We start from the raw sequence: 12994 nt of genomic DNA on the forward strand, positions 1-12994 counted from the left end.
ACGACACAAATGATACTTATTTTATTTAGAAAAAGAATAAACGCAAAGCAAAAACCACAAAAAGATCTAACCAAACGGGATGCCTGAAAGACATGCTTAACTTAACGGAGCACTCAATACATATGACGAAAATTTATAACTGACGGTGAGGTCATATTAGATTGCTCTATCAAAGCATGAATCATAATATTCTAAACCCCAAAATGGAACTGAAGATCTGTGAAGATCTGTGAAGATCTGTGAAGATCTGTGAAGATCGTGCAGCCGGTTCATTCATTCATGTCTGGTCTCACTGCAGGCTGAGGAACTTCCTTTTCTTAGCCGTGTGTGTGTAGGGGTGATGACGCCACTCGACCTCTGCTGTGCTCTCGTTCTCCAGGGTACCAAGCTTGATCATGTACACTAAACAGACAAAGAGATTAACTTGTAACAATAATGCTTCTACAGGTTGGGAGCAATTAAAGTTTATGAAATTGTGCTTTGATTTCTAAAATATATAGTTTAATCGTTTGTCATTCATTCATAGTTTAATGAGGGGGGAATCACTTTTTCATCTACAGTCAAGTTGGTTTAGATACCTTTTATCTTCTAATGAATAAAATAATAATTTGTAAATTGCTTTTTACATATATTTAAGTACATTTTTATCCAACATTAACATTAGTTTGATGATCTGAAACATTCAAATGTGAAAAAAAGCCAGAACAGAAGAAAGCCATAAGGAGGAAATACGTTCTCGCCGTACCGTATCCTGCCCCGTACGAAGAAATAATGAGCTTTTTTAGGATTTCCTTCCAGTGATATACATTTTGGATTTTTCCATTATTTCTGGTCTGGATGTTCAGATGTTTTATTAAAGACAAAAACAATCTGGTAAATATTAGGGATGTTCTGCCCAAATAAGTGGCCATTGTCACCATTAGCTTCTAAAACCCAGATAAACCCAAAGGAACAGAGAGCTGGCAAAACCTTTCACATCCCATTTAACAATTTCAGCTTTTCTTCACTTTACAGTCAGTCTTCAATGTATTTCCTTGGGATTTTATGTAATAGACCAACACAATAGAGGATATTTGTTAGGAAAATTATGCATGAAAACCTGAAAAGTGTGGCTTGTATTTGTTTTCAGCTTCCTTGTTCAGTACTTCACAGGTTCTCCTTTTGCTTTGGGAAAGAGTTTAGTTGTTGAGGGCATCTGAACACATCAGTTTTCAAACTCTGCCACAGTTTGTTCATTTGAATTAGGCCTGTGTTTTGAGTAGGCCGTTCTAACTCATGTATATGCTTTGATCTAAACGAGGGGTGTCCAAACATTTTGTCACCATGACATGCTGAGGAGGCACTTACTAGAACTAAAGGTCGTCATTTGTTTTAAATACAAAAACAAGTAAGGAGAATGAAAATAACTGGTGGAAGTCAAAAGAAGTAAGTAGTGATGATAAGGTTACAGCTCAGCGTGGTATAAACATGGAGACAGGAGAGCATAATAATTCAATGTGAAAAATACTGAGAAAGATTAAAACAAGAAGACATTAAGAGTGGATAAATTAATATTTAAACATGGCAAGATAAAGCATTTATTCAATTTCAAAAGGAAATGGGGTTATATGTAAGAATTTACTTTAAGTAAGTTACGAAAATATTTTGGCCCACACTCCAGCACAGTAAATGGCGATAGTACATCTAAATGTTGGCTGTTACTTGCTATAAAACCTGAGAAGAAGAAGAGGCAGTTACAACTGTGATGTTGAATCAGGAAGAAACTAAAACATGCAGGATACCAGCTGTTGAGGTCTGACTTTAGACAGCCCTGCTTTAGAATTTAAGCCAATGAGTAGATGTGGTCCAAGTTACCATGACAATACAAGAAAACCAGAAAAACGTAGAAAGGATTATGACTTTGTGTTGCATCAAACATTTTTGTAAGCAGATTTTTATTTAAAAGTTATAGTTTTGTCCTTATTTATTCTTGACGGAGCTCTGTGAGATGTTCAACACTTGGGAAACGGGTTTACAATCTAATTCTGCTTTAAACGTCTCCACTGTTTTCTCCCTGACCCGTCTGCTGGGTTCTCTGGGCTTCATGATGTTGGTTGTTCTCTAAAAACAACCAGCTGAAGCCTTCACAGCACAGCTGAGTTTAGACTGAGGTTCAATTAGACAGAGATGGACTCAACTAAGTCTTCTATGAAGGCACCTTTCAGATTTTCTTTTCAGCACAACGAACGTTGAAAACCATTTTTCATTCTACTTCACAATTAAAATCTACGGTGTGTTATTCTGTCAAATTAAACTATATAGAATCATGTAGCTGTAAGGTAACAAAATGTGAAAATATCAGGTAATATGAATATTTTTGCAAGGTACTAAAATGCAAGAGAAGATTTAGCTCTAGTTTAACATAAAACCATTTTGCTGAACTCGTCAGATATTTTATTGAGACCTCAGGAGATAGTGTGAAGTTTCAAAGAATGCTGATGTGCTAAGAACCAGCTCACTTAATAACAGTTTGCTGTTTCAGCACCAGACTCAGCCATCAATACTTACATTTCATTTCAAACCTGGGTCCTACTTCTGTCAGCTCTACGTTCTTGTGGTCGGTTTTCTTATAGGTGTGATGTCTGAAAGGAAAAAAAAGTGATTTGTCTATTTATTTATTTGCTTTATTTTACTTTCCATAATGTTTTCCACGGCACTGACCTGAAAGAGATAAAGTCCTCCTGGTTGGCGAACGTGATGACACGCCTGCTGTCGTCTTTGGGGACTGGGAACAGATACTTCAAGATATTTGACACCTGCACAAGAACAATTAATTAGTTTTATGTACAAACAAGAGATGTAAGACAATATCCCCAGAGTCTGAGCGGCGCACGCTCGGCGCTCACCCTTTTGCCGAGGCGTGAGGTGAAGTTGTGAAAAATGAGGTGGGGGTAGGCCTCAGACATGGTGCCAATGTTGGGAACATCGTGCCTCATCACCACATTGTAGAGCGTGAAATAAGCTGTGGGTCCAAACGGTAGGTGGCAAATAACCAGGCCATCTGTAACCATACAGGAACATCCAGCAGATCCATCAGATGTCAGTCATGTAACTCAAGTCTCTCTAATAGATGCAGACATGCTCAGTTAAACAAGAAATATTGTGCATTACAGCATCCTGAAAATAGTTAATATGTTAAACACTTAAACACAGTGTGGGTCGGCCGTCGGGCGCTCTGGGATATTTCCCGGTGGCCCGACCCGCTCAGGACAGCTGAGTTAAGGTCACTCCTAACCATTCCTGAGTAGTTTCTGCCTGGCTGAAACTCCCACAGACTGCAGTTTCAATGTGGAAAAGACAGATCCACCCTGGACCCCTCCTTTCATGTTCCGAGGCTGTCAGTCACAGCAGTGCAGACACACATCAGGTTGCGAACAGATGTTATGCCAAGAAGAGTATGCCTGGAAGGCCTGCCGTGGAAACGTGTATCGCTCAAAACAACCATATATTAATAAGAAGAGATTGAAATATGATCCACAGGGCAGCTTTAAAAATATATGTAATATTAACTTATTTTTATTCCATGAAAGCCCTGAAAAGTTTTGAATGTTTCTGGCAAATTGACTCAAAATAGGACAGTTTTGACACCTTTTATCTAAACACGTTTTAGTCAAATGCCTAAAGCTCCGTTGTCACAGTCCGGTTTTCTCTACCAACATCATTTCAGCATCGCATAACATCCAATCGACTGCAATATAGGACACAGGATACGTTTACATGTTGATGGTAAAGTACACAACTTGGTTATCTCTAGGTCTCTATAATAAGTATATCAACTAATATCAGGATAGAATTCAGAGTTTCACTAGATTTTTTCATTGTCCATCATTTTGACTGATGGCGTCAAAAATATCCTGTCAATTTATATATTAAAATAAAATGTGCCGTTATATTAATGACATATTTAATTTAATTTCATTTGGTTTAATTAATATTCAAAAAGCCGAACAGAGAACCCACGGCATGTCATCACACATCAAGCAGATGAATAAATGTCGTTTTTTTCTACACAGTGACAAAAACCACTGGCTGTGGCTCAGTAACCACGTATGAAATGACTGCACTGAATATGAACTCCGGTCTTACTCCTTCATCTTGGTAAGCATGGACCTCAATAGCACACCTGCTTGTAATCAAATGTCTCAAGAGTTTTTATGTTGTTCTGGAGGTCAGAGTTACAAACAGAACTTCAGCCAAAGTTTCAAAATCAGGGAACATTGCTCCAACAGAAGCAATCAGAGGCTGATAAGACTCTCTGAACGCTGGTTCGGCTGCACCAGATGAGCTCTAAAGTTTCCATAACTCTTCAGCTAGATCTGTGCATTATTCAAAAGATTAGATACTTGGTGATACACACATCAAATTTCCGGGGTTGTTTTAGCAGGATTCTTTCCATCATTGACTGTTTTTTGCTTTGTTTTAAAACGGTGACAGAAAAATCTGAAGGACTTTATTTATAAAACAAATGCCAACGGTATGACTACTTTTACAGTCTCTATAAAATTACACAATCATTAGTTCCAGGTTCACCTGGTTAAAACAACAGGAAGCAGCTAGGAACAAAGGCTAATGTCAGCCTGCCTACCTGGCTGTCCTCTGGTTTCATGTATAATGACCAGGTCTGATACGTTGTTGGCTTTACAGGCTCGCACCAGCGCCGCCACCTCATGGTTTCCTCTGTTCATCCGCTGGGCTCCAGGAAACATCAGCTTTACCTCCTGCAGACAACATGGAGGCATGTTACTCACTGATCTCTGCAACATTTCACACTTTACAGAAAGCTACAACGGCAGTGAGATCAGTCAGTCTTCTGTCGGTATCTGTCCTGTCAAACCTCCCAAAGCAACACTCAGCACCTTGCAAAAGTATTCAACTGGAAATGTTCAGTTTGAAAGTAGCAAGTATTTCCATGCATCTGCTAGGAAATTAAAATGTCCTGAAAAAGTATTTAAACATTTTCACCTTTCACGTTTTGCCAAATTACAAACACATTTGTGATAAACAAATTCAATTCAGTTTGTTAGGTGCTAATTCACAACAAACGTCTTCTATAGGATCTTAATCATTTCACTCCAATCACACGCATTCCACCTGATCCTAGGTCAGTGGTTCCCAAAGATTTTCTGGGCCCCCATATGGATTACAATAAAATCCCCCCCAAAAAATAAAAAAATATCAACTGGGCACACACATCGTTCAACCAGACATAAACCTTTACATATATTACAAACCATCTATATAGTGAAACACTTTTGTGTAACAGTGGATTTTTTTTTCATTCATCCATACTGCTTTCCGCCCCCATTTAAGTTTAACACATTAAACTTGTTTAATGTGTTAAACGTTTTAGATTAATCGTATGCGTTAATGCTGACTGCCCTAACTATAAATCAACTACAGATGCCAGAGCGCAAGGCTTTCACCTCAGCACTGCATGATGGGAATCAGCATGCGGTGCAGCCTGCAGGGAGAGGCAGACAGTAATGATCACAGTTTGTTTACATGTGCTCTACATCATCTCATCTGAAACCAGGTTCCACATCAGCACCTTGGCAAACATTTTGAGTCTGGAGCTCGGGTCTCTGGACGTGGTCACCATCAGTTTGGGGTCCTCCACTCCGGCCCATTTATACTCGTCGTCCATGTGAGAGCTGACGCCTGAATGCAAAAAAGCAGATGGTTACAGGAGCTGAGAGGGACATGTGGAGGAACACAGCTAACAGTCAGCTTGCCTTCTGCCCCTTCGTCATCGTACTCCACCAGCTTTTGCAGCCCCAGGGCTTCTCTGCGGACGTCGGGCGGAAGGGGAGAGTTTTCTGTGGTCAAGAACAAACACCTGTGTTACAGGGAGATTTGTGGTTGAACAGCTCTTAGTGCTAACCACTCATGCAAAATGCACGAGGAAAAAGGCGATCTGTGTTGTCGCGCGCTCTCACTGTCGAGTGCGTCCTTCAGCTTCAGTTTCTTCTCCTCTATCGTTCGCAGCCGGTCCTCCTGAGCCTTCCTGTACAGGTACTCCCGCCTCAGCCTCACCTCTCGACGGAGCTGCCTCACCGTCACACAGCAGAAAAACACAGAAAAGCAGGCAGAGCTTCTCAGATTCAAAGCACACGCTCCTACGAAGTACAGGGTTTTCCCACTTTTCCCACAGTAAAATTCAAACACTTTCAAGGTTAGTTTTCTCATTTTTTCCAGCACCACACTTTAGAGATGAAAACAATACAAATGAACTAAAAGAACATTACTATATTATATCATTTATTACCGTCTTTAATGTCTTGTAAAAATATTCTACAGCCGGGAAAAAGTAAACTAAAATATAATAATTTTTTTATGTTTTGAAATGTCTATTACATACACTGTATACAAATGACTGGTCTGAGAACAAAACACACAATTAAGAAAAAATACCCCAATTTAATAACTTTGTTTAATGCATAAAATATAAGTCAACCTTGAAATTATTTCAATTACACAGACCAATAAGTCATTCAGCCATTAGGAGCAATCAATATTCATTATAGTGAAACAAACTGTTTCTAAAAAATATTCTCACTAAGTTTTCTGGCATTTAGCAAATAGAAATAATTTTTATCATTCTAACTGACCTTAAACAAGAAAAGTCTGTTGTGATTTAACTTCAGACGGTGACAGCTTAATTCAGCATTTATAACATAATAAAGTGAGGAAATACAAATTTCAGTATTTTCTTATGATGTGAATAATACATTAATCAACAAGCATACTTTTCCATACCTCACAGGTACCCTGAACATCAGCCAACTAAACCACTTTCATTATTTACACTCTGTGTATTTTACTGTTAAAGTACAGTCTGGGACAGAAAAGCAGCAATAGACTGGGCCTTGAGGACAGGGAAGGAAGTGGTGGGTCAACTGGGGAGACGCTGTTCAGTGCTCTGCTTCAAAGCAGATCTACCAGTTTGCGGGGGCAAAGCAGCAACACGGAAAAAGAGATAGAGGTTGTGGTGAAAAGAGCAAGAAGCAAAAAAAAAAAGAAAGAAAAAAAAAGCAGAAAATATTCAGAATGGTGAGAACAGATCATAGAACATGAGGGGAAACGCAGGAAAGGTCAGAAACAGATTCAGGATGAAACAAGCAGCACTCCTGCTCAGTTCCTCCCCTGTTTTAACCTAAACTTTATAATTCCACAGGCCGTACGGACATTTGAAATGTTGAGCTTTAAACCTCTGGTAGTGTTTATGGAAAGCTGTGTCCTCCTGCTGGCTCCTTATCCTGCCTTCAGCTTTAAACACCAGGGAGGTTACAGACTCAACCATGTCAACGCGGCCGCCATTATCAGCTCAAACTGCGATACTTTCCTAATAAAAACTAATGTTGTTTTTAACTCACCATGATGCCGGCTGCTAGCTTCCAGGCTACACAAACTCACGTGGGGGCAGGAAAAGCTCCCAAACAACAACTCCCGTCATTCGCTGAAGAAACAGCCAATGAGAGCCATCGGTACTGACTTTGGCTAGCTTTTCAAAATAAGAGTCTGAAAGGAGTATCCACAGTGTGAAGGTAAACTGTAGAGCCGCTGCTGTCCTTTCCGCATACATACATACATCATATCTGCTTAATTCATTTTCTAGGACGGGGATCTGTAACCTGTAGTTCTGGGGTCACATGTATCTACTTCGGATCTTCAGACTGGATCTATTAAAAACAAACAAAAAAATTTTTTTTTTAAATAATAAAGAACTTGTTTTAAGGACAAATGCAATAAAAAGATTACTTTTAGATTACAAGATATCACAAATAGAACAAAGTATTACTTAAAAAAAAGAAAAGCTCACTATCTTTCAGGTTTTGCAGTTTTAGACACATTTCATTTAGCTGACCCAGGGCCAAAAATGGCTCTCTGGTTTGAAAAGGCTAACCTTTGCCTTAGAAAGACGTTTTGTATCCATTGTCAGTTTGCTGTAAGACAATGTGGGGTTTAGAATCCAGTAATAAAAAATTAAAAAAAAACTTCTTTTAGGAGGTTAATTACAGTTGGATGAGCCTAATCTAACATATTTCATAGCACCCCAATCCAAATGGGATCTGAACTAAAATGTAGTTTGGCTCTAATATAAAGTTTAAAGAAATGTGTATGTAATTAAATTCAATCAATTACCGGTAATATATAATTGTAGATTTATTTATCTTAATAATTCAAGAAAAAATCTCAACTGCATACAGAAGTAAACTGATATGCAAAAGCTTAACAAACTTCATGAAGCAAAACGGTTTGTTAAGATGAACAAACAGAAGAAGGAAGACACAAATAACAGACGGTGTGTACGATGCGAGGGCAGGATTGATAAACGGGTGAGTGGACCCGGAACCTCAGTGGGCCAGTTCTGACACCAGAATAAGAATCACAACGAGCAAAAGAAAAGAAAAGAAAGCCCATAGAAAATGAGGATATCTCATTAAAAAATTGTGTAAAAAGAAAAGAGCTTAAAAAAAGGGCCAAATACAAAATCTACTGAGTCTTTAATCTGAGTTGCAGTAATCATCCAATCAGCATGTACAGATAGGAACCTCTGTGTGGTTAGACATTTCCTGAAGCTTGGCCACTTTTTTAAGCCCCCTCTTCCGGTAAACATTGCCTTTTTATTTTATTCGTTGTAAGTGCAGCTTTGCTCGGTGATTGGAATATGCATTCTTTAATCCTGGCATTCCTTTTGGCAATAGGTAAGTCTCCAAAAAGAAGTGATGCTGATTTAAATCTCAATCTGATGAATTAATGCTAGTTCAACTGCAGAGCTTTACTGTGCTATATTTCTGACTGAAACACCTTGAAGAGTGTATAAAACTTCTTCATGCAGAGCATTTCTAGAAATCGTTTTGTTCTCCAGACCACTTTCTTCACTTTTAGGTAAATAAAAGTTTAGTTTAGTGAATTCTAAAGCTTTTTACAGCATGGTCAAGTTGTTTTGGTTTGGTATATTTCCAAATGTTCATGCAGGTGGGAGTGAAGCAGTGTTCTGGCAGAGGCTCACATGCCCCTACGAAGCCCAGCAGCAGAACCTGCTGCGGGTCTGGTGCCGGCAGAGCTCTGCAGAGTGCTGCACGGGCCTCACCTTCAGCAACAGCTCCCCGTTGGCTGATGGAGGCAAGCTGAGGGTGACCCAGGACCTGCACTCCTTCACCGTGGAGGTGCTGGAACTGAGCCCCACAGAGGGGGTTTACTGGTGTGGCCTACTGAGCAGAAACAACACCATCATCAAGCTGGCTGAAGGATATTTTCATAGCTGTAAGTAAAATCAGCGGCTTGACAGCCAATGAAAGCCCAGCTTTGATTGTTGCGTCTGTTTTAACTGCTGTGGGTGACGATCTGGTGAAAGATGGCTTCCAGTTAGTTCACTGTAATGATCATTTTTAAAGGCCTGCTAATTTGGGATGAACCAATCCATTTTTTTCACTTCCGGTAGCGATACAGATATCTGAGGTTTAGTGTTTGCCAATACTGAGCTGTTACAGAAAAACAGCTGAAATGACTTTAGGCGTTTCTTTTTAAACACAGACATAAATGTACTGATTTACAGGTTTGTTTGGTAACTCTGCATCAGCACTGCTCACTGAAACACACATACAGCTTCAGAAGGTTGATCAAACATGTAAAAACAACTGTAATCTGTTCAGTCAGTGCAGTACAACAGTAAATGTAAAATAAATGATAAAGAAAATGAAACTGATGAAAGCAGTAGGTTGACTACCTTGGTCAAACATGGATAAATAAACTGCAACAAACCTTCTGTCAAAGGGTTCAGAAAGTGCAATTAGGATTTCTAAATACAATGTAAAATAAATAATAAAGCATGATCTCGCACAAAGCATATTGGACTATTCTATGCTGCCCTTTTGGACCAGTCTGACTGAAACAGCTTGAAGAGTGTATAAAACGTCTTCAAGTGGTTCTGCCCTCATGGATCAGTCACATATAGTTCCACCAGCTGTTTGCTAATTGCTGCTGGCTAGTCTGAAGGAGCTGAGCGGGGGAGTGCTGCTCAGTGAGGCGGAAGCTCTGAAACTTGGAAACTGAGCAGGAGCTGTACCTTGAAGGCAGAGCTAGGACCACCCAACTGGATGGTTGCCATGGAGATTAAAGAATTTCTTAAATAAACATGAAAGTACCAAGACAACAACATAAAGTGACTGTGGCAGATTTATACCCACTTTTCTTTCATTGAGGATGCATAAAGTTGATGAACTGTCCAGTGAGAGCGGTGTTACAGTAGACATGACCACTGTAAGCTGATCTCCATTCATTTGCCTTCACTGCAGCCTCAGCTGCTTCCATCTGGAGTTTCACTCGCTGGATGCTGCTGCCTCTGCTGCCCGTAGTGACCATATGTACTCATGTCTGCACCACAAGTAAGCTGTTCCTGTTTTTCTTCTCTTATTTTACCGACAATGTGGTTCACTCAGGGGTGGAAATTAACTGGTTACATTCACCTGCGCTGCTGTAACCAAGAACAATTTGTCTGTACTTTGTGCTTTTAAAAGTTGTTTACGGAGCTTAAACTTTTACTTCTACTTGAGTTTGTTTTGAATAAAATATTTTACTCAGTTACATTTAAAATAATTTCTGCTAATGAATAAAATAGTAATAATAATAACAACAGAAAAAAACAGCATTTATTGTTCTGCTGGGTTAATAATCAGATTCCATGTTGCATCATTTGGAAGACGAAGGAACTGGAAAAACACATTGAACATAGTTCAAGTTCCTCTGAGAAAAAAAAATCCTCCCTGTGCTTAAAGGACCAAATTTTAAGTATTAGAAAGACATCAGCTTTATCATACAATGTCAACTTAGTTTGGTTTATGTTCAATGCTATGACCACGTAAACATTCTGAATAATACAGTATTTTAACAACTGATGTAACGTGTATCAGTTATATCTGGTGCTTGTGATTCTAATCTGTATTGACGACCAGGTGCTCAGTTTGGAGTCAGTTATTTAAAAGTATTAAGACAGGAAGAGTGGACACACTGGACAGTGATGAAGGTCAGAAATGCCAGGTGGCCAGGCTGACAGAAGACACTAGATATTTACGTATTTAAAATCAGAGAACTCTCAAATATTCATGATGTGATAAGCTATCACGTATTGTACTTTGTCAAACTTTTATTTAACCTCTATTTTACCTGGATAAAAAGGTCATTAAGATTAAAAATCTCTTTTTCAGGCGTGGCATAGTGGTTAGTGCGACCCGTATTTGGAGGCCTTCAGTCCTCGACGCAGCCGTCGCGGGTTCGACTCCCGGACCCGACGACATTTGCCGCATGTCTTCCCCCCTCTCCTTCCCAGTTTCCTGTCAGCCCACTGTCGTATAAGGGACACTAGAGCCCACAAAAGACCCCCTGGAGGGGTAAAAAAAAAAAAAAAAAAATCTCTTTTTCAAGGGAGTCCTGGCCAAGACCCAGCAACAAATACAGCCAAGACCCAGCAACAAATACAGCCAAGACCCAGCAACAAATACAACACAGAAAAATACAGTTAGAAGAAAATGTCACGCTATAAAAAGCAGCTACCTGTCACAGAATCAACCTCTAAAACTTTGTTTAAATTTAAGAGCACTAACAGACACCTTGCATTTTTATTTATGAAGGTGCTTCTTTAATTAAACAGCTTGAAACCTGTCTGTTCTTATTTCCTTTCTGAAATCCTCAGGCAGAACTTTCTTCTGCTCGTGAAAAAGCTACTTTTACTTAAAAGTATAATTTTAATGATGAACTTTTTATTTTGGAGTAACATTTTACACTGGTAACTTTTAAATTTGATCAAACTTTTACTTGGGTACATTATTTTTGGACTCTGGTTTCACAGCAGCCAGACGTTCATACAATCAGAAGCTTACTGTCAGCTGTTATTAAAAACCATCATCAGGATTATGGACTTTAAAACACTGGAGTTATATGATGTTTTATTTATAAACTTTAATTTATTTTCCTTCTTTGGTTTGTCCAAGTATTCACTAGAGGATTCCAGTTGATGCCATTTAGTGTATGCAATTTGCTTTATAATGAAATAAATGAATTTGATCAAATAAACAGTTATTTCTCTTCACAGTGAAAGCAAACCAGTGCTGTAAGGTAAGCGACTGCTCGTTTCTCACTTAACATTCAAAGCTCTTCCTAGAGTCCTAAACTCTTGGAACTGGTTTTAGTTTTCTCTTTTCCTTCTTCAGAAGCAGGATGAGCCATATGATGACATAGCGGCGGGCGGAGCGCTCACTGACCCGCTCAATGAGAGTCCAGATTCTCAGAAACAGAGGAATTCATCAGGAATGTAACGCCACCACTCGACGCATTTTCTACCACCACCACAAAAGAAAAAAAAATCCACAATTTCTTTGTTTTTTTTTATGAAGAAATAAGTTTGCATTTATTGGACAAACCAAACATAGGCAAACTCACACATAGTGTAAAGATGGAACATGTCATGGAGTGAAAAATAAATGAAGAATTTCATCCCAAAACGTTTTGGATAAACAACCTCCTGAAACCAGCTTTTCTAAAGTGCATAACATTCTGAGGAATGTTATTACTTTAGTAAACAGAACATTAAAGAAAAAAAAGTCTCTGGATTTCAGCAGGACTGTTTCCACAAGAGTGTACATGATTTTGGAATGAAGCTCCTAACATATATTTATATATATCTATATATTTACTTTATACAATCTTTTCTTGCTGTACATTTAAGTCTCATGCTTTGCTTGAAACTTTTATCAGCATTTATCCTCAAACAAGAGATGGAAAAAAAGCACACAGTATTCAGGATAATGCTGCATAGTGTCACCTTTGGAATAAAACAGATTTTTTGTAAACCAGCAAATTGGAACCGTTGTGTGTGTCTGTGTGTCAGAGAGCGATAAAGAGCTGATATCCATCAGATGTAAAAACACACATCAGTTCTGGATGAGAGGCGTTTTCC

At 38.9% G+C, this 12994-nt stretch overlaps 1 protein-coding gene across 1 annotated transcript; it reads right to left on the bottom strand.

Annotated features, from left to right (window-relative positions):
* Window positions 1-6: 6 nt before the first annotated feature.
* On the bottom strand, window positions 7-7488 carry imp4 (IMP4, U3 small nucleolar ribonucleoprotein). The gene is made up of 9 exons (XM_005802146.3): window positions 7413-7488; window positions 5976-6084; window positions 5772-5855; window positions 5588-5697; window positions 4625-4757; window positions 2886-3040; window positions 2701-2795; window positions 2548-2621; window positions 7-402 (listed from the first exon to the last, which is right to left on the bottom strand). The coding sequence occupies exons 1-9, from the start codon at window positions 7413-7415 to the stop codon at window positions 290-292; spliced, it is 876 nt and encodes a 291-aa protein (XP_005802203.1). The 5' UTR covers window positions 7416-7488; the 3' UTR covers window positions 7-289.
* Between the last annotated feature and the right edge of the window lie 5506 nt (window positions 7489-12994).

The sequence above is a fragment of the Xiphophorus maculatus genome, chromosome 11, assembly GCF_002775205.1.
Source record: "Xiphophorus maculatus strain JP 163 A chromosome 11, X_maculatus-5.0-male, whole genome shotgun sequence".
In the NCBI taxonomy this organism is placed as follows: domain Eukaryota; kingdom Metazoa; phylum Chordata; class Actinopteri; order Cyprinodontiformes; family Poeciliidae; genus Xiphophorus; species Xiphophorus maculatus.